The sequence below is a fragment of the Schistocerca nitens genome, chromosome 5 (assembly GCF_023898315.1).
Source record: "Schistocerca nitens isolate TAMUIC-IGC-003100 chromosome 5, iqSchNite1.1, whole genome shotgun sequence".
NCBI lineage: Eukaryota > Metazoa > Arthropoda > Insecta > Orthoptera > Acrididae > Schistocerca > Schistocerca nitens.
The window spans coordinates 808,614,282-808,636,898 of record NC_064618.1 but is presented as its reverse complement, the minus strand read 5'-3'; the positions used below and the strand labels follow the sequence as shown (position 1 = coordinate 808,636,898).

The window sequence follows — 22,617 nt, the reverse complement described above, 5'->3', positions numbered from 1 at the left end:
CACACACACACCTCTGGCAACAAAGTTCAGTGAATAGTCCTGTAACATTAACACAGATGAACTATGAGCTTCAGTTACCTTACTGTCCTTCACAATAGCCACCTCCCATAACTATACACTGCTGAGTTTTGTGATATATTTCCTGGAAACTTTGCACTAAGTCTTCCTCTGGGATGGTGTTCAAAAACCGCATCATGTTTCGTTGGATGTCAGGAACATCGCCAAATCTCTTTCCTTTCAAAGCGAATCTGAGTCGAGGGAATAGAAAGAAATCTGGAGGATTGAGATCTGGTGAGTGTGGTGGATGTTCCAGCTGCACCACCCCCTTTGTTGCCAAGAACTGTTTGACAATATTGGCTGTGTGTGGGCGAGCATTGTCGTGAACAAAAAACCAGGAACCTTGTTGTGTGTACTGGGGCCGAACCCTGCATAGACTTTGCATGAAATGGGTAAAAATTTCAACGTACCATGCAGCGTTCAACGTCGTTCCCACAGATAGAAATTCCTGGTGGATAATGCCTTGACTATCAAAAAAGGTGATGAACATCGCATTGATGCATGATTTTTCGGCTCTGACATTTTCCCGATGAGGTGATGTCAGAGAATGCCATTCCATGCTTTGCCATTTCGTTTCGGGATAGTACCGGAGATACCAGGTTTCATCCTCCGTGACAATATGGTTCAAGAAATTTGGTGCCACATCCACCATTCCGACAAAATCCTGCCCACCATTCCAAGAAACTCCTGCGATGCCTCTAAACATGTCTGCTTCTGATCATCTATCAAGTGATGTGGCACAAGACGACAACACATTTTCCTCTTCCCTAACTTCTTGGTAAGGATTTGTCACTCAGATTCACAGTTCATCCACTATCGTGCCCACAATTAATCGATGGTCGTTCATGATTAATGTCCTCACTTTCTGGATATTTTCATCACTGACGGTGGTTGCCGTCGTCCGCTACAGGGATTATCAGAAACACTTTTGCGGCCTCCTTGAAAATGGGTTAACCACTCACACACACACTTCACGGACAGTGCTTGATCCCCATAAACATGTACCAGCAATGCCTGGATTTCTTCAAACAAAACTTTAAATTGATCGTTTGCTCGTTCATTGTCCTGCTCTCAGTTCAGAACCAACGCACTAAACAAGTACTTCATCCAACAGGTCTAACACTGAACATGCACGATGCTCAACTAAACTACCATCGGTGCACATTGTGAACACCAGCTGCTACGCAGGTGCAGTGTTGTGAGTCGCCAGTGTTGCCTGGTCGACTGTTCTGATTTTTTCATTCACCGAACTTTATTGTCAGAGGTGTGTGTGTGTGTGTGTGTGTGTGTGTGTGTGTGTGTGTGTGTGTCCAGGATCTCCTCCCAAACCCCTCAACTGATGGTAACCAAATTTGACACAACAGAAACAGCAGGCCTCAAGAGCATTAGCGTGTGGGGTTTATAACCTCCTAGACCGATAAGGAAAAGGGAAGGAGATAAGGCAGAAAAAAAGTGTTTTGTCCACCCCTGGCATATAGACTGCACTGAATGACGGGCAAGTGTAGGAACAGTGTTGTCCTGCCATATCAACATGCTCTGCAGAGCAGCCCATGTCAGGGGCAAGAACCAGTTTTCCGGGCTCTGGCATGTAGGCTGCCCAGCATGACAAGCATGTTGTGTTGGAGTAGTATTGCCTGCTTTACTGACCTGCTTTGCATGGCAGTCTGTAGGTGAGGGGCAAATAAATGATTTAATGCGTAGCCTGCCCTGCATGACAGGCATTTTGTAGTAGAAGTATTGACCTGCTTTACTTAACTGTACTGCAGGGGCTATATATGCCAATGAGTATGGCTAGAGACAGGTTTAGATAGACAGAGTGAGGAGGAGGAGGGGGAGGGGGGGGAGGAGATGCATGAGCAGGTGGAGGGTGTAGAGGGGTAGTGAGCAGATGGAAAAAGAAGAGTGGCTGGGAAAAATGGACAAAGGGGGAGGGGGCGTGAAGAAGATGGAGGGGGGAGGAGATACACAGATAGACATGGGAGGATGAGGGGTGGACACAGAGAGGGTAAAGCAGAGACGAGTTCAATATGTATGTTGAAAACATATGTGGGTGAAGCTAAGGGGAAAAGGGTAGTTAATAATTAATTAAAGGAAGTTGAAGTGCACAGTTACCAGCCCAATGTAGTATACACACTACATCCTCAAACCAGAATGTTAACTTTATAGTTCTGAAGTACTGTAATAGATTCCACATGTCAAATAACACCAAATGCAGTGCTTGAAAAAATTGTTACCTGTGGCTGTAATCATATGTGTCACAGTGAACATAATAAGGGCAGTGACTAGAAACTAGCAGTGACTAGAAACTAGCTGTCATCCCAATACAGCCATCCAGATATAGGTTTTCCTCTGTTGCTCCTAAATTACTTCAGGCAAATAGTTATAGAGTACATTTAACAATGGCCTATATTTTGCCCATACTTCTGTACTGCAAGCTTGTGGCTGTCTCTAATGACCTGATTATTCTGTTTTTTAACCATCCCTCACATTACACGTTGATGTGGGCACAAAGTACTATTATGCCCTAACCATTAACAGATAATTGAAGAATACCTGACCTAGCACCACGTGACTTATCTATTCCCCAAAGTCAAATCTGCATTAAAAGGAACAAGCTTTCAATCCACTGCAGCAGTGGAAGAAAAAAAGCGTCATGCGTCATCATAGAGCTCACAGAGGAAGACTTCCAGCACTGTTTCCATCAATGGAAAATTCACATGGAGCATTGTAGGGATAGAAGAGGAGAGTATATTGAGGATGGCAATAATTAAATATATATGTTTTTGAAATAAACATTTTGCAGCATTTTGAACTGGAAATTTAATTATAATCACTTTGGATCTGGCTTAATCTTTAACCCTCAAGCAGGTGCGCTGATTTTTGTTATCACGAGCATATGCACAGTATACTTTGTACACATGTAAACAATAACTGTATGTTACCAAGGTACCATGTATGAGAAAAATCGCGGTTTAAAATTCTTTTACTTTAACAATGATAAAATAAACTTTATGAGCCAAATCACTGTTTAATTAAACAATAAGAAAATAAACTGTCATTATATCACTCTGCTACTGCATGCAACTGTTACCACATGATACTGAGCCACTTGAAGCGTTAAACCGCACAGCTGCATCAGATTCCAGCCAAAGGCTTATTCAATTACTAATTACCTCATAAACAACTGCCTCACTGTGGGATCATGCTGTTAGCTCAGAATCTAGAGCATTTTGTTGCGTGGGTTGTAAATTTTTTCTCACCGAGCTCACTGTTTATTTTATATTACTGCAGCTTACTTATATGTATGACAACACAGCATATCACGTGTAAGCTGAAGCAATAATGAAGGAATAGGCATGGGCTCACAATTGTACAACAGTGGAGCTGAACAGTACAACTTTGTGTCTGGTTGGTGCACTGCTCAAGGTTTAAGTTAAATGATACCATATCTCACTATAAGAGACAACACCAAATTTGAAAAAGACTACAGACAACAGCAGGCATCATCAAAAACTAAGAACATTTGGTACACTGGAACAACGTTAACATCAGGCATCATCAAAAACTAAGAACATTTTGTACATTGGAACAACGTTAACATTAAAAACCAAATTTAACCTTGTTAGTGATTCATAGATTATTGCAACAAGTTTTGTGGAGAAAAGGAAGAATAATGTACAACAGTCCAGCTATGAAGGCCTATAAATGATGAAATTCTTGAATAAAAAGATATAATGATAGCCTACCAATAGTGCAATTTTTTTTCCAGATGATTAACTGAAAGTTTTGGATTAAGTTTATAACAGAAGTGGCAGTGTAGTTTCAGCTCTCTGAGACTGCAGATGTGTGTGCAAGTTGCACTTGCATGAGTGTGTGTGTGTGTGTGTGTATGTGTGACTACTGCTGGTGTTTGTGTGTCTACTGCTGACAAAGGCCTTAATGGCCGAAAGCTATGATTATGTGAATCTTTTTATTGTGCCTATCGCGGCTCAGCATCTCCACTATATGGTAAGTAGCAACTTTCCTTCTCTTGTATTGTAACAAAAGAATAATATCATATATAGAATCAAACTAACATCTGTATTGCAATTAAAGTCAGAGGTATTGCCTCACAAAGCGCACTCAGATCCCAGCTATAGCAGGATTAACTTGATCCTGTGACAACTAGGTACTGCTACATTTTAGCTCACCTCTGCACAGCACGCATGGAAAATAGACAACAGACATATTTCTTAGGCATGGTGGACAGTTGTTAATTTCACTGAATTTAGTGACAATAAGAAAGAGAAAAAGAGTAGAAAACACTTACAAAATGTTCAGTAAGTCAATGGTTTGCATCTAATGATAGGGAATTAATACGGAGGGAAGTGGAATTCATGGATAAATGTGCTATTAGGCAGCACTTCCAGAATGCTACAAAGAAATATTAACTGTTGGCAAAACTACATGCCTTTTGTCAAGCAAGATTTGTGTTCCAGGTTAGCACAGAAGGACTAAGAAAGATTATTCTACCAACAACTCTCGTTTTTAAAAAGTAACACATTAAATGAGCTACAACATGTGAATAACAAAACATAGTTGGAAAGAGAGCATATTCATGTGTGTTTCATGAGAAAATGAAGCATCAAAACTCTAAAAGGATTTATTTAGAAAAGATATAAATTCATACACCGAAAACGAATGCTGGCACAGTGAAAGAGGAATTGTTGAACACAAGTGCCAATCAGCATTAAATTGTTCTAGACATTTAGTGAGTGACAGTGCTCCACTTTTAATAACACAAGAGCATATTCTCTCTCTCTCTAGGCATGTTTCAGATACCACTCTGGCTGTGATGCTAGTTTACCTTACTAGGTAAACTTTTCCCAACATCCTACTCAGTTTTGGCACAGTATCACTATTCAACAATACAATCAAGTTTTAATACAATTCTTATAGGTTGTTGAGTGCATCATATTGTAAAATTCTGAACTAACAACATTTCAGTCACTACTGTAAGTAGCCTTCATCAGGTTATGTAATACTAATGGAGTAATGCAAATTAAACCAATTTCTCTCCTTAACCAAAAAGGTGTAACAGTATGTAATAAAATTTTCCATATGACTGGATGTAAAGATAATGGTAGTTGATGTTTTTTATTGTTTTTAATTTGTGACAGGTTGTATTGGCTGACTGAGCATTTGCAAGTGAGTTGCTTTTTGTGATGTGGTGGTGCTACTGCTACATCCAGTGGCTGTTATGATTGGTCACATAATTTTAAGCCTTCTGTGAGTTTACAGCCATAAATTCAGCACAGCCTCACAAGCACTGTCTGTCCATACACTACCTACTTATAGCAGCCAAGAAGGCAGTGGAAGCTTGTTTGCTTTCACCACTGTTTATGCTGGCAGGTTGCTCATCTATCTCAATCACTTCTTGTATCTTATTTAACTGACTGTCTAGCCAGCATGCAAGCCTCCTTGAACTATATATGTTTACTGCATTTGTTTTGCCACCACCAATTTTATTATGTAGCCAGAGACATTCGTGAAATTTGTGCTCTCCGCTGCATGCCAACAGGCTGCTCCGTCCTACTGATGAAGGCTAATTCACACACACAGCCGATATCACAAACTTTACATGTGCGCAGAAAAATCTATGGAAGAACAACATGTCTCTATGTTCATTTCTACAATTAAAGAAAGTTTAATGCACTGTTGGCAAAAAAATACTCCACACACAATCGGTGACTTCCTGCACGTATAGAAGAATGAGGCACACCTGTTTAACTCATCTTTATCGCTCATGTTCTTTATACACCACTTATACTTTCTTCACTGCCAACTATTAGATCTGAAACTGGTATGTAGTTTCTATCAGCCATCAAGCACATTACTGAAAATTATAGACAGAGACGAGTGTTTGTCAGTGTGTCATCTTTGAAGGCCACTTAAAGCTTTATGTGCTATCAAATGCACAACTTATTATGTCTGGGAATAACATAGTTAAGTGAACTGGACAAACAAACATTCTCAAAGATGGCAGTGTCTGTTCATAAGGAGCACATCGTATATGAAAGAACGTTGCCACACCTTAAGCTTACCAGGCACGAGAATAAAACAACCGTAATTGAGCTGTTTTTTTACTTTTCATGTGTTTCAGAGCCTGTGCTCAATCTTCAGGGGATGGACAAATTGCATAATTTGTTCTTTCAGTTTAGTTTATTGCCACCATAGCCTATATGGTTTTTGATACGAGAGAGAAAATGAGTACTCGTGTTTTTCTCCTGTATTATTAATTAAAAGTTAAGTAACAGGTACAACCTACAACCAATATACAAGCATGTGGAATGGAAAGCTTTCAGTCCACCCTTGGCTATAGTTCTACTTTTTATGAACACTAAAAAGTTGCAAAATACTCTCAAAAAACAATAGATGCGTGTATCATAGTCAAGTTGGTTCATACTCTCAATTACAGGTAGCAGTACAATTGTGATGATGGCTTAAAGTTTCAAGCAACAATATTCCTTTTCAGAGTAAGATTTCCTCATTCTGTAGGTTACACGTTTCCTTACTATTTTCATTGTTACATTTTATTTTGATATTCATTAGACTTCTGTTTTCACACCTGATTAATTTCCGACAATGTGAGAACTCTCATTTGTTACTGTTTATGCAACCAGGTGGGCAACATTAGGAATACTGTTTAGTGTTATGTTAAGAAACTGGTTATCGGATATGGGAAAGCATTCAGGGCTGCGAGAGAAAAAAGGTAAATAAAATGTGCTCTATACAAAAAGACAGGAAACAGAGTTTTATATAATAAACAAGAACAGCAGCCAAGAACAGCAGAAGTTATATGTTTAACTTAACAAATGAACTTAAACTGTGTAATCACTGGTATGGAATGTTCTTGTTACAATAAAATGAGGCAGAAATAGCAAATTAGAGTTGCGTGTGTGTATATATACAGTAAAACAATACAATCATTTTAATATTTGTGAATCTTATCATTTTCTGACTCTTTAAAAAAATGAGAATATTCATGGCTATTGCTTACAGCATAAACATCTTTACTTTTTTACGTGTAGCACTATCATCGGCAGTAACAACAGTTTCGTAACAAATTTCCAGGAGTTTTTTTCTTATGGAACAAAATTATAATAATTTCTGAGACTATGGTCTTCCAAGGTTTAATTTCTTACTCAACAACTACATGTGCTGCAACTGGAAATACCTATTTTATTCTTTACATTACAGCAAAATAAAAACTTCAGTGTGTGTGTGTGTGTGTGTGTGTGTGTGTGTGTGTGTGTGTGTGTGTGGGCACACGCATGTGCGCATCACAACTGACATTAGCTAACAGATTGTTGTTATAGTGTTACTTAATTCAGTTTATTTAGTGTACAAATTCCAAAACAAAAAGAAAACTTAAAAATGACAACTTGCATACATGTAAGGTATTATATTCGTATTTACATTTCACATACCGTCCATCCATTTTCACAGTATACATACATTAGTAAACTACTTGACTGCCATGTGACAATGTTCCGTTTCATAACATGACTCGCATAACTGCACTTAAGGATGGATTCCAAAGAGGTGACAATATGAATATAGCTATTTCACATCAGTTAATTCTCGTCATTTCACAGCTGACACTGTTAACTAACTGAAGAGCTGTTCTGTGGCTCTCTCCAGATCCCAGTTGTATGACGATAAGGCTACTCGTGCTTGATGATCTTCTATTCCCATATCCGTAAGCCGTCGTATTTTCAAGTCAAAATCTGAATTCCTGTGAGGACCTAGCAAAACAATAGATTAAAAATCAAAAGTTTTACAAAATGAAAATTTTCATAGACATATTTTGCACTGCATCTACCACTGCACCCACTTTTCAACTCTTCTTGAGTTTATGACTTCCTATTTAGCTATCTGATCTTGCCAAACAGGATTAATTATTACATCAAACTTTAGAATTAAATTTTTAATAACTGTCCTAAATTATTCTCCTTGATGATATCGAACAATATGTGCAATGGCTACACTTCACTTCAGATACTTAATTTGACTAATTTAACACAGTTTTTATAACGCTCGGCACTTTGTGGAAACTGATATCATATTCAGAATATTTTTTATTCGTAGACACTGCACTTCCTGTACTACAATGACAATTAAGTTTAGATAATAAAACAAAAATACTGAATACCATAATCAGGCATAGTAACTTGGATATAATATTTAGTTATACATGACATGAAGAAAAGTGAGACAAGATTTATGAAGCAGACAATATGAATATTTGATTTACATAATTTTTGTGATATTGAAATATCTGCTGATATTCCACTAGTCCTTTCATTTTCTGTATTTATATCACTATTTCAATATTTGTATTTATAAGCCTAACAACATTTTGATATAAATTATTAAATGTAACTTTTTCCAAAACCTTGGCCCTGTTCAAGTTGCAGTATTTTGCTTTGATACCATTTCTTTCAACCTGAACTACATTTCTTTTAGAGCTCTGGCTTTCAGCAGCATAGAGCTAGTGAAAATATGGGAAAATAATGGGATCTGCTGGATATTGCTTTAAGCAAATGAGTGTCTGTCGTAATATGCCACAAAAGCACCACTAATCATGTGCTGACCATGGTACACATGATGTAACCAGGTCAGTGGCAACACATCAGTCGCATCCCTTCCCAAATAATTACCCAAACATTACTTTAACACATTCTACAGCATGCTTCATCCAGGCAAGGGCTATTTGTATGGTTTAAAAACTAGCATCTTCAGTGTTAGTAGCAGTCTCAAATGTTTACCTAATGTTCATGCCAATTTTCTTTCCCAAATCACAAATGGCAAGGCTGAGCAAGGCACTTAGCCAAAAAACAACCCACCGAGCTTTGTATTAGTTCTGGTAATTCACTCCTATGACATAACTGCCAAAAAATATTTTGAAAATATAATTTAATTGGGCAAATAAAAGAAATCTACTCACCAAGTGATGGCAGGGAAAAACGCATAATTTTTAAGAAAATGTGCAAGCTTTTTGAGCCAGTCCTCCTCCTGGCAGAAGGGCTGAAGGCAAAGGAAGAGGGATGAAGTAAAAGGACTGGTGAGAATTGGGAAAATGGGGGAGAGCTACGGAAAATTTATCCAGAACACCGGGTCATGGATACTTACAGGATGGAATGAGAAGGTAAGAACAATTGTTGGTGATTGCACTGGATGAGATTTAAAAACCTGAGAATTTAAAAGTTGAAAATAGGGGAATAAGCAAGAAATAGATCACTGACAAAACAGCATGCAAGAGTTGACACAAGCAGAAAGCTATGTGCATTATACATGGTAGAGGTGGGTGGGGGGAATAGATCACAAAATAAAGATATGTAAAAAGCAAAAAGCGAGTGAAGAAAGTAATAGTTGCAGAGAAGAAATCCTGAGACCACAGAAATTAACGTAAATGAAAGCTAGTTGGGTGGCGAGAATCAAGCACATGTTGCAATGCCAGTTCCCGCATGTGGAGTTCTGAGAGACTCTTGTCAGACGGAAGAATCCAGATGGCAAGTATTATGAAACAGGCAGCATGGTCTCACCTGCCATGTTGTAGAGCAACAAGATAATGGGTGTTGCCAGTATACACCTTCTGTCTATGCCCATTCATCCTAACTGATAACTTGGTAATAGTCACAACATAGAACGCCAAACAGTGTTTATGTAACAGCTGGTACACAATGTGTCATTCCACAAGTGGCTCTCCCTTTGACAGTACATGTTTTTACCAGTTACAGCGCTGGTGTAGGTAGTGGTAGGAGGGTGCATAGTCAAGTCTTACAGTGTAGACAGACACACATGTAGGAGCCACAGGGTAGGGAAATGGATGCAGAAGGAACATAGGGTCTGACCAGGATATTGCAGATTGGTTGGTTGTTTTGGGGAAGGAGACCAGACAGCGAGGTCATCGGTCTCATCGGGTTAGAGAAGGACGGGGAAGGAAGTCGGCCGTGCCCTTTGAAAGGAACCATCCCGGCATTTGCCTGGAGCGATTTAGGGAAATCACGGAAAACCTAAATCAGAATGGTCGGACACGGGATTGAACCATCGTCCTCCCGAATGCGTGTCCAGTGTCTAACCACTGCGCCACCTCGCTCGGTGATATTGCAGATATTGGGGAGACAAAGTTATTCTAGGCATTAAATCCTTCTTCATACAGGATGGTTACGGGACCTTGGCTGTTCAGTATACAGTGTCAAATCAAAAACACCTTCAGCAGTCTATACTTCCAATTTTATTTTAGATTTGCTACCAGTTTCCACACTATACAATCTTCAAGTCCCCTGAGTGACATGTAGGAAGAATCCCACCTTTTGTACAATTCTTTTTAAAAATGCCATCCCTTCGTTCATCAATTGCACAGTCTGCAGTTGATGAACACAGGGACAGTGTTGTTAAAAAGAAATCTACAGATACCAGTGACTATATGCTGGCCCGTATTTCGATTGTAAAGAGGTGGGATTCTTCCCACACACCAATCACGGGCCTCAAGATGGCATAGTGTAATGCTGAAACTGGCAACAAAAATAAAATAAAATTGGAAATACAGACAGCTGAAAGTGTTTTTGATTTGACATTTTATTCTAGGTGTGGTGGGCAAAATGTCAGAAAGAATGGACCTCATTCCAGGGCATGATTTTAGGAAGTCATAGCCTCGTCAAAGTAGCTGATAAATACATTCCATAATAGGATAGCACTGAACGACAAGAGGTATACTCCTCCTAAGTTGTTTTTTGGAAGGATCAGCAGTACCAGGATTGGATGTGATGGCCCGGGAAATCTGTTTTTAAACTAGACCGGTGGGTAAGTATGTCAATTGAAGGCTGAAGTGGGAAGGTGATGTACCACTGTAGAGAGAATGCATCTAAACAAATACTTTTGCCTTGAATGCCAAGACTGTATAAAAGGGAACGTCACGTCAGAAGTGTGTAGCTGACCCTCAGTGAGGATGAGGTCAATATCAAGAAAAGTGGCATGGGATTAGGAAATTTAATGTGGAGAATGTATGTATAGAGTCCATAATTTTTTCTCATTTTAGCCTCACCATGAGTCCATATGGCAAGGATGTCATCAATGTGTCTAATCCAACACAGGGGCTGAACATCCTTCGATCCCAGAAAAGCTATCTTCAAGCAATCTATGAAAAGGTTATTTATAAGTATAAAATTGTTTAAGGTGAGCAGAAAGGATGTCATAGATTTGGAATCAGTTGGATGCTGCAGCAGACAGACAATGTACATGGGGGATGTTGGTATAGAGGGATATAGTGTCAATGGTGACAAGCAGGGGGCACACACAGATTTCAGATGATTTAGGAAATGATCGGTATGTGTAATATAGGATGGGAGTCTCTGTACTATAGGATCCAGGTGTTGACCAAATAAGGCAGATATACATTCAGTGGGTGCTTTGAAGCCAGCAACAATGGGAAGACCAGGGCAATTGGGTTAAGATGTGAGTGTGTGGTATGCGTGGGGTAGGAAGTTCTATGGATTGAGGTGTTAGTCCTTATGAGGGACCTGAGGTTTTAAAGATGGACCATAGGTCTTTTGTTTTCTGACCGGTCTATTGCCCCCACCCTCCCCCTCCTCAACACGTATAATGCACTTCTAATTTGGTTTCTGCTCTTATGAAGTTGATTTTGGTCTTATGAATGATTAATTTTGTCATAGTGTTAACCCTTTTGAAATGAAAGCGTCCCTTTTGAAATGAAAGAAAGAGTACCAGAATACTTGAAAACAATGCCACCTTAATTAAGCTTCTTTACAGGACTAAGGATGTATCTGTTACTGAAATCATCTTCAGAACCATACAAACATTCACACAGTCATCTGGATCTTAATTCTCATTAGGAACATCTGAATAATCATCATCAAAAAACATCTGAAAGTATTTCAGATTACATGTTGTTTTGTGAGTAATCTCTCCCTTAATTATTACGCTAACTTTCAGCTTTAAGTTCCCAGATTTTCAAATCTCACCTGGTGCAGTCCCCAGCAATTAGTCTTTCCTTTCCTTCTCGCCCCATCCACTGAGTCTCCCCTGACTCAGGGTCTTGGGTGACTTTCCCATAACTGTCCCCATTTCCTAACCTCACTAGTCCTTTTCCTTCTTCATATCTCTTCCTTCCCCTTCAATCCTTCTGCCTGGAGAAAGAGCCACTGGCTCCAAAAGCTCATACATTTCCTTAAAATTTGTGTGTTTTCTCCTGTTGTTGCTAGGTGAGTGGATTTTTTATCTACCCAGTTACATTACAATAAAATATTTTGGTCTTCTTAACAGTTTCCTTTCTAGCCTTAGATTGCACCTTAAGCCATCTCCAAAGCAATAGGACTATTTGGTATATTTAGACTCAAGTTGTAACACTTGCAAAATCTGAATTTTTTTCCCCACTGACTTTGAAAGCTTTCATGGAATCCAAGACAGGATATTATGTCATGATCATTAGAGATGAAACACAAGCTCAGATTTGGGATAGGATGTGCATGGAAATCGCCCCAGTCCTTTTTGGAAGGAATCATCACAGCACTTGTCTTAACACATTCGAGACGGTGCTCAGGTCTCACTCGTGCACTTGCACAGTCAGTGTCTGAGGAAGACTCTGATGCCATTTCAAACGAATCATTCACAAGGAATCACCTTCATTGGTATTGCCAGAATCAGTTGAAAACACTGCCACCTTATGCTTCTTTAAAGACTAATGATCATGGAATCATCTTCAGAACCATACAAGCATTCATTTACATAGTCATCTGGATCTTCATTCTCACTACAAACATCTGAATAATCAAGTCAAAAACTTCTGAAAGTAATTCAGATTCGTTCATTCAATCATATTTGATGCATTGACTATTGGTGTAAACACTTAAATAGACAAAGTAGTTAAAACACCTCACAGTAGAAAACATGAGTTACTTCAAGATCCGTCTGTAACGGATGGCCTGCAAAACATGAGTAAACTCAAGATCTATCTGCAGTGTGTTAAACAATTTAGGAAAACCACAGGAAACCTAAATCCGGATGGTTGGTCAGGGATTTGAACCACAGTTTTCCTGTATACAATTTCATTCTCTTACCATTACACCGCCTCACTCATTTATCATAAACCAGGCACCTGATCTAGCCCTAATACTGTTGCTCTTGTACCCATTCTCCTGTGCAATTGGCAAACTAGTTTGATGTTTCAAAATTAAATTTCCAATATTGCTTAGTGATAGCTATCACTACTGACCAGCATCAATTTTCATGTTAATTGTAGCACAACTGCCCCCACCCCTGCCCCTCCCATACAAGAAGACACTGGAATCTCTGCTATGTTCAATTTTTGACAACTCCACACTTGACTATTTTAGCAGTATAAATTTTTAGTTAGATATCATGATAGACATATGTGGTCTGCCATAAGCACTATGGAACTTTATAGATACTTTAAGTGATGATGGACGAACAATTATACTGTTCCAAGGGCTGTATCCAGTCATTCCTTAAATTAATAAGAACACACTTGCACTGATGTTGATTGCAAACTGTATCTTTTAATCAAATAGACATGTAACATTTGCTTGTAATTTACAATAAAAAGCAGTACAGGTCACAATTTCGGCAACTGTTTTTGCTCTATACAACCATCATCAGACCACAGGCTCTGAGAAGTACATTTATGATAACATTTTTCCTGCTAGAAACCAACATAAATGTAACATAATTATGATATAAAACAGAACAATGTGTTTTCCACATTACATGAGGAACTAGTTAATGGAGATGCTGTGTAGCATCTACTGTTGCCAGTCACACACTGTTAACTAGCTAGCAAAGGCGAGGTGTTAAAAAGGAGAAGCCCTACCCACCATATCTCAAATGATATGCAGTACTAATGTTTAACATTAACAAATATTGTGTTTTTAAACAAAAAAAGTCATAATGTACACAAAAACATGACGTAAAACTGCTTATAATCTACTATTACATTTAAAAACTTTAAAAGTTAAAAAGATTAAAAGTTAAAGATTAAAAGATTAGATTAAAAACTGCCTTCTGGTGTGTACATGAATAAGCTACTCAAACAATGGAAACTCCACGTAAGAATATCAACAATGTAGGAAAAAAGACAGATTGCTACTTACCATAAAGAAGACATGTTAAGTTGCAGACAGGCACAATTAAAAGACACTTACATAAAGCTTCCATCCACAGCCTTCATCAGCAAAAGAGAGACACACACGTCATTCATATACACAAACAAGCACACCTCATGCACACAAGACCACCAACTCCAAGCACCTTGGGCTGGAATGAACTATTCAGAGATGTAGATACTGCCTATGTGTCTAGCACTGCAGCCAAGCACAGTGCAGTTCATGATCTAAGTTCATGGCTTGTAGAAAAGAAACTAATACTAAATCACAGTAAGACTCGGTTTTTAGAGTTTCTAACACACAATTCAGCAAAACCTGACGTTTTAATTTCACATTAATGGGCATATAATTAGTGAAACTGAACAGTTCAGATTTCTAGGTGTTCAGATAGATAGTAAACTGTCATGAAAAGCCCACATTCAGGATCTTGCTCAAAGACTTAATGCTGCCTTTTTTACTATTAGAACGGTATCTGAAGCGAGTGCTCGTTCAACAAGAAAATTAGTCTACTTTGCTTATTTTCATTCGCTTATGTCGTATGGTATTATATTTTGGGGTAACTCTTTCCATTCTGAAAGGATATATTTGGCTCAGAAATGGGCGGTTCGGGCAATAAGTGGTGTAAGTTCATGAACCTCTTGTCGACCCCTGTTCACGAGTTGGATCGGACTTCCTTAACTCTTGTGCAGAAAGGTGTGCAGTATACTGCTGCATCTATTTTCAAACTCAAAAATCTTAGCAGTAATCCACACGCTTTCAAATCAAAACTGAAGTGTTTCCTCATGGGTCACTCCTATTCTGTCGAGGAGTTACTTTTGAAAAATTAAGCTGATCCTTCTTGTATTGTTTACTTAAACTTATGGATTGACTTTTTTCGGGTTCACAAACATTTTATTTTTATCTGTTTTTACTTTTATGTTGTAATTTCATGTACTGACACATTCCATGACCTTGGCGATTTGCTCCTCAATTTGGTCCTATGGAACTTGACGTGTAAATAAATAAATAAATAAGTCATGCTGTGCAGGATGTCACTTGTCGCCATGGAGACGCAATGTGGCTTGCACTGCCAACCTAGGTGTTATTTCTCCCACAGATGTGCAATACAGTACGCGTCTCCCTTTAAACTCAGTATAATGCAGTTGACTAGACATATCCTGCATACTTGTACAGACAGACACTCTACTAATTAAAACATGTCAAACAATTTAATAACATCTTACAATAAAACCTGATAACAATTCAAACAAAATGTTGCCATCTGTCATGTATTTAAAAGAACTATTAGGTAGTGTTGCAATTGGTATGGTACTACCATGAAAAGCCCAGTTCTCTTGAGCAATAATTATGTTAAACAGGACCCACATGGTCAGACACGATAGCCATTATGAAGATACACATAAGCTCGTGTCGTCACCACAGTAGTAGCTTCTCTTGCTGGTGAGCCAGTGTAACCATGTACAATGCCCAGTACTTGGCATTGGAGAAGACTGCCACTACATTGTCTAATCACAGCCTTCTTCCTTGCTTCACAAGAAGTACCTACCCACAGACATACCAACATGAAGATACCATGTTTTGATCTGTGAAGAAGTCTGTAACTGTCTGCTGTACATCATCAACTAACAGGAATCATTGCCCCTTCAAGGCTTTTTTAAAAAAAAAAAAAAACAAAAAAAAAAAAAAGTAAAGAGAGAGAGAGAGAGAGAGAGAGAGAGAGAGAGAGAGAGAGAGAGAGAGAGAGAGAGGAAGGGACAGAAGGTGTGATAATCACATGGGGTGCGATTAGGATTATGGGGGAGTGCTCGAGTATCTTTCACTTGAGTCAGCGTAGTGGATGAGGCTTGCCTCCTAGACTGACCAGCATCTTGTGTCAAATTGGGACCAGCACAGAACTTGGCACATCATTCCACAATGGTGATTTCTGACAGGTATGCTGCCCCATACACATTCTTCATTCTCTGATGAATGTCTACCGGTATTTGACTTTCGAAAGCCAAGAAAAGGACAACAGCACATAGGTCTTGTTTAGACCCATTTGGTGATAACTTCATCATAGTTCACATTTTAGCACATACTGCATATATGTTTGACAGACAGAATGCCACACTAATCCCTTGCCTACATGCCAGTGCTTCTGTGCCCACAAAAGAGTCATGCTGTGTTGCATATACACTGCAGCAACACCCTCAATGGAAACTTTTTGATCCCCCCCCCCCCCCTTATATGATAAAAGAAAAATGATTATAATGAATCATACCATACAAATGTAATGGTTTCATAACAATTCCAAAAGTTATACTATTTGCTCTAATCTATTCCTTATAAATTTAATAAAATAGCATCTCATTATGAAACCACATTATTATGTGCACACATTGACACAAAAAATTGGTTAAAACTATGTTGCTTTAAGTGTCTCATACTATTTACATTAAAACATTTTCAAAATGTAAAATACACATGATATTTGTGAATTTTAATCATTTATATTACTGATCACATGAAGAACAGTGGGCAGATATTCCCCTTTGTAACGTCTAGCCTTTGTTAGCTAGTTAGCAATGTGCAACAGGTACAAGTAGGTGCAACACACCAGCTCCATGAACTGGCTCCTCACGTCATTCAGGTAACACATCATTCTATTTTCTATCATAATTATGTTGTTTTTATGTTGATTTTTAGGTGGAAAAGTTTTGTCATACACGAGTCATTATACAAGGTGTCCCATTTATCTTGACCACCCCAAAAATCTGTTTGACCAGATACAAATTACAAAATGTTTCAAGCAAATGTTCTTTAGCTGTCAGGGGGACATCAATCAGCATGGTTGCCTTCGTTGTAGCTTTGTTTTTTTATAAAGATATGAACAGCGGTAAGACTTTTTTAAATGGCACCCTGTATTTTTTATTCAGTAGTTCATTTCCGCTCCTAAAGACCTATTCAAAAATGTATCACAGTGTGCCATTCACTGAAACACAACATTATTAATTACATAACACAACACTGACTTTGAGCCCGGGATCACAAACTCTTCCACTTGCTGGAGTTGTCAGAAAACAAATGAAAACCAAGTAAAAACATAACAGAAAATTGACTGACTCACCTGCACCACTGCCCAGGATTAGAACATTCAACGGTGCTCAAAGTGGCGACCCCGGACACCGATACACTGGTGCACTCGTTGAATGAAAGAATTATTTACTGCTTCCAGTGCTGCCAGCTGAAGAGAATTACAAGCAAGCATGATACATTCCTGCATGTCCTCTGGAGTTGTTGGAATATCATGATAGACCATGTCTTTAATGCATCCCCAAAGAAAGAAGTCCAGAGGATTTAAATCCGGAGACCTAGCAGGCCAAGTAACTGTTCCTCCTCTAACAATCCATCTGGTAGGATACCTTTGATTCAGAACATGATGTGCACGCAAGGCATTATATGGTGAACATCCACTGTGTTGAAACCGCATAAGCAGTCTGGTTCTTAACAGCACTTCATTCAGAAGAGGAGGAAGAATTCATCCATGCCGTTTAGACTTCCATTGATGAAATAAGGGCCGATAATTGTGGTACCAAGCATCCCACACCAGACGTTAACTCTCCATTGACACTGTTGTTCCACCTGTCTAAGCCATAGTGGGTTGTTGCTGGACTAATAATGCATGTTCCTTGTATTTACCTGTCCTTTGTTAGAGAAGGAACATTCATCGGCAAATAGAACATTGGAGAAGTAGTTTGGGTTGGCGAGGATTTGCTGCTATGCTCACTGACAGAACTGTACATGATTCTGGAAACAATTCCCATGGTATTATTGATGTAGGTGTCCATGGTAAGGATGGAACTGGTGACGTGTAACAATAAATGTACACTGGTCTTAGGAATGCCAATCTTGTGTTCAAGCTGTCATGTGTTCACATGTGGATTCATGGCAACGGAAGTGAGAACAGTAATTTCGGCAGCTTCATCTGTGAGAGTGCTATGACAATTGCGTTGTCGTGGGTTGAAACTTCCCATTTCCTGAGGCATCGCAGCAAGACGAGAAAACAACTGTCGGGAAGGTGGGTTCTTGTCAGGATATCGCTGTCTGTACAATTCTGTTGCCTGTGTAGCATTTCGTCTATCTTCAACAACAATTAAAGAAACGTTATGTCAATGCAGTTTGTAGAAAAGACAGCCTTTACTGTATGCCTACTCTACACAACAGTATTTAAAAGGATTAAACTACTGTACTAAATGTACCTGTACGTAAGAAAACAGTACTGCAATTACTGTTCTGCTAAATTACATTCCCCATAGATGAGTAGCATTTCTACCTTCTCTTCGTTAGTGTACATTCTACTCACACAACTCTTCAACTGACGATGGTTGACGGAATGACGGATGTGCATTCTACTTATGTTTACATTTGTCCTCTGTCAACATCAGCATGTGGATGTGTTCCATTACCCCAAGTATCTGCACTAAGCACTGTGATCCCCGGCTCAAAGTCAATGTTGTGTTATGTAATTAATAACGTTGTGTATCAGTGAATGGTACACTGTGATACATTTACGAATAGGTCTTTAAGAGAGGAAATGAATTACCGACAAAAAAATACAGGGTGCCATTTAAAAAAGTCATACCACTGTTCATATATCTGTAAAAAAAACAAAGCTACAACGAAGGCAATCATGCTGACTGATGTTCCCCTGATGGTTAAAGAACATTTGCTTGAAACATTTTGTAATTTGCATGTGGACAAACAGTTATTTAGGGTGGTCAAGATAAATGGGTCACCCTGTATATGTTATACATTTCAGAGACTCTGGAATGAAGGTCATACAGACCAAAGCTAGTTCTGAAATTAAAAATAATTAATTTATTGGGAACTGGACTGCTTTTTATTATACATATTAAGCATGATAGCATGTTCCTAAATAACAGAAAAAATATATTAACTTCTTATACGTACAAGAAATTCGCAGTAATGTACCAATGAAATGAAGTAGTATGTGTAAAATTTCCTCAAGTACAAGCTACAAGAGATTATTGTGTAAACAGTATATTGCCAAGCTAATGAAGAAAACCAGTTTCACTGCATTGGTACACTCAGAAGGATCTGTCCTTTTGTTGAACTGCAGCTTAAAATGTTAGACTAATTTGTAAACTTCCACATAATAGTGCCTCAGCAATAATTCCTGGTATACTGTACGGAAAAATCAATTAGTATACATCCTTTTAAATGTGAACATTGATAACACAGTGAAAAGTTGGTAGCCTACCTCTCAGTGGCCTCTCTCAGAACTCATAAAATCTTACTGTTGATTTCCAAGACGTACACTTTTTAGTAGCACATAAGGCTAAAATTTAGGTCCATCTAGGCCGTACTATAGTACAACACTAAATATAAAAATCAGCAAGCCAAACTGGTAACCTGGCCATGGTAGCAGCATTGTTTCATTTACACCCAAAAAGCAGGGGTTGGGGGGGAACGGGGATAGCAATAAAGTATACACTCCAGTATTCTTACAAGTGGAGTTCTGGAACACACTACACACCTTTAAATGTCCCTGAATGAAGTGCTCATTAAGAGCAAGAACAGAAACAGAAAGTATAAGGGGCATTCAAAAAGAAACGAGCCGGAGGCATAATTACAGAAACCAGTATCTGTATGTTAGAAGTATTGACCCTGGCTGTTGAGACACTTGTCCCACTGTGACACAAGGCAGTGAATGGCTGTCTCATAAAATTCCCGGGGCTACAGTGTGAATCAGTTCCGCATGTACAGCTGGACATCATTGTGCAGAGGAGATCAGGAAAGGTTATGCTGACATTGTTCTTTGACCAAGATAGCCTCCTTCTGATTCACTTCCTGCAGCAAGGGACAACAGTGAATGCCTAGCATTACTCGCAAACCTTGACCACCCTTCGCCAAACGATCAAGTCAAAACGACCAGGCAATCTTGCCTGTTAGGTCATTCTGTTCCACGACAATGCAAAGCCTCATACGGCCAACACAGTCGTGGCAGCCCTGCAGAAATTCAAATGGGAGGTTCTCTGCCACCCTCCATACAGTTCAGATCTCTCTCCCCGTGATTATGCCATTTTTGGTCCCCTTAAAAAGGCTCTGAGGGGCAAACAATTCACCTCAGACAACGACATCCAGCTGTAAGTGCGGAACTGGTTCACATCGCAGCCCCGGGACTTTTATGAGACAGCCATTCACCACTTTGTGTCACAGAGGGACAAGTGTCTCAAGAGCCAGGGTCAATACTTATAACATACAGGTACTGGTTTCTGTAATTATGCCTCCAGCTCATTTCTTTTTGAATGCACCTTATACAATATTTCTCACATTAGCTGCTAATGACATTTTGCTGACAGTATCCATCAAGCTATCTTCCCTGGTGATGCTGCTATTTCCACAGCTGAGACTGTTGATTCATTGTCTGCTGTTTCAGTAACGGATTATGAAGCAGACTCTTTGTCTGAATATGTGTAGACTGATTTTATTGTATTTTGAGTTTCCTCAGACATCTAAGTCACAGCCAGTAGTCATCACACATATTTTTGGCATGATAAACGGCCTTTCAAGTCTTTTACTGTCACAACATTAAATACCAATGTCATGGCAATAAGTGTAAACTGAACATGTGGATTAGTCATTAGTGTTGTTGGCTAGTAACACTGAGGTCCTGGTTTTAATCCCCACTGACATCTACAATTTTTTCCAATGGAAAGGTCTGGATAGAGGTCCACTCAGTCTTATGAGGCCAACTGAAAAGCTACCTGAATAAAAGCTGTGAAATGGGTGTGCAAGTCACCAAAGTAATGTTATATCAAAACGCTTGCACCAGGTAATGTGACACAAAAAGTTTATTTATGTGCAGCACCATCATCAGATGTTAATTTTTTGCATTAAGAGAGTGAGCAGCTGACTGTATTACAACTACGGAATTCATTCTTTGCATGACTTCAGACTAATTCTATAGTATTTAGGATTTGATAGTGTGGTGGCATTAGGCAGGGAACAATTCTGTTACAAGATTTTGCCGGTGGAATAATGAGGAGGGTGGTACTCCTTACTTAATGCCAAAAGTTCCCCTTTCCTTCTCTCTATGCATTTTTAACTTTTTTCCTGTTGATTTCTACATGACAGTCACAGTAAAGAGCATGAAATGGAAGTCTGTGCTGCAAATAACGAAATGTTGCCTTGGCACTGACATTTGACAATAACTGTTGCACAATGTCACTTTTCAACATTTATTCTCAGTATAGTGTATTTGAAAAATAAAAGACTCATTTATTCAGCAATCTTTCAAAATCAAACCCCACAGACGGAACACTTTTTTCTCACATTTTCTTTGCTAGCCTGTTAGCCCAGTTCTACTCAACAAAAGCTGTGAAATTTTTGTAAAGACAGTTTTCTTTGTATTGTTCATAAAATAACCGAAACTGCTGTCTAATAATTTACGTATCTATATCATCAACGGAATATTTATTGTGTACATTTTACTTGTTCTAATTTGGGCCAGATACCTGAATCCTGCTACACCCAGCTGACACTTTCACTCATAATAAACAAACATAGTTTGTTACCTTGCCTGGTATAAGCCTTTCGACATAATGCTACTTTGATGACTTGCATGTCCATTTGGCTGCATTTATAGTCAAGTAGCTTTTTTTCCTTTGGGCTCATAAAACTGAGTGGATCCCCTTTCACACCTCTCCCCCCAGGAAAAAAACGGAAATAGTCAGTGGGAATCGATTCTGGAACCTTGGCATTACTAGGCAAAAAAGTTGCTAGATCACACAGTCAACTTGCCTTTACTCCTGTGATATTAGCTTTTACTGTTGTGGTATTAGAAGACATGAAAGACTATATACCATGGCAAAAATGTGTGTGATTACAGGAAAAGACATTTTGACAGCCATAGAAACAGAATATAAAAATATAAATCAGTATAGTCTCTCTCCTTCCATAATTTGCACACAAATGACTAACTTACCTTTTGTTTGCCAACATTTGCTTGCACTTTCCCTTGCCTATCACGCCTTTCTCGTTTTCAACATTATCATGACGTTAACAGCAATTTGTTGTGGCTTCCCAGGAAGGTATTTTCCGCAATCACTTTTCACACTTCCATTGCAAGCTAACAACGCACACTACTTTGAATTGGAACTAGACTGTACCTTGTCATGTGACCAAGTTAGGTCCTGCTACAGCCGGGTAATAGTTTGAATCATGCTATAAAGTTTGTATTGTATTCTGTGTACCGGTGAACAAGTTCCCTACCTATACATGGCAGGAAACCGGAAATTATTAGTAATTAAAAATAGCACAATAATTTGTCAGCTGTTCTAAAACCAACATGTTTTTTTGGAATGTAAATTTACAC

The 22,617-nt window shown here is 38.8% G+C and overlaps 1 protein-coding gene across 2 annotated transcripts in view; it reads right to left on the bottom strand.

The window, feature by feature from the left end:
• Positions 1 to 7,312: 7,312 nt before the first annotated feature.
• LOC126259599 (ubiquitin-conjugating enzyme E2-22 kDa) overlaps positions 7,313 to 22,617 on the bottom strand; it is a 102,578-nt gene continuing 87,273 nt past the window's right edge. For both annotated transcript variants that reach the window (XM_049956508.1, XM_049956509.1), the window contains exon 5: positions 7,313 to 7,844. In XM_049956508.1, the coding sequence (XP_049812465.1) occupies positions 7,708 to 7,844 (137 nt within the window). In that variant the 3' untranslated portion in view covers positions 7,313 to 7,707. The remainder of the gene's footprint in view (positions 7,845 to 22,617) is intronic.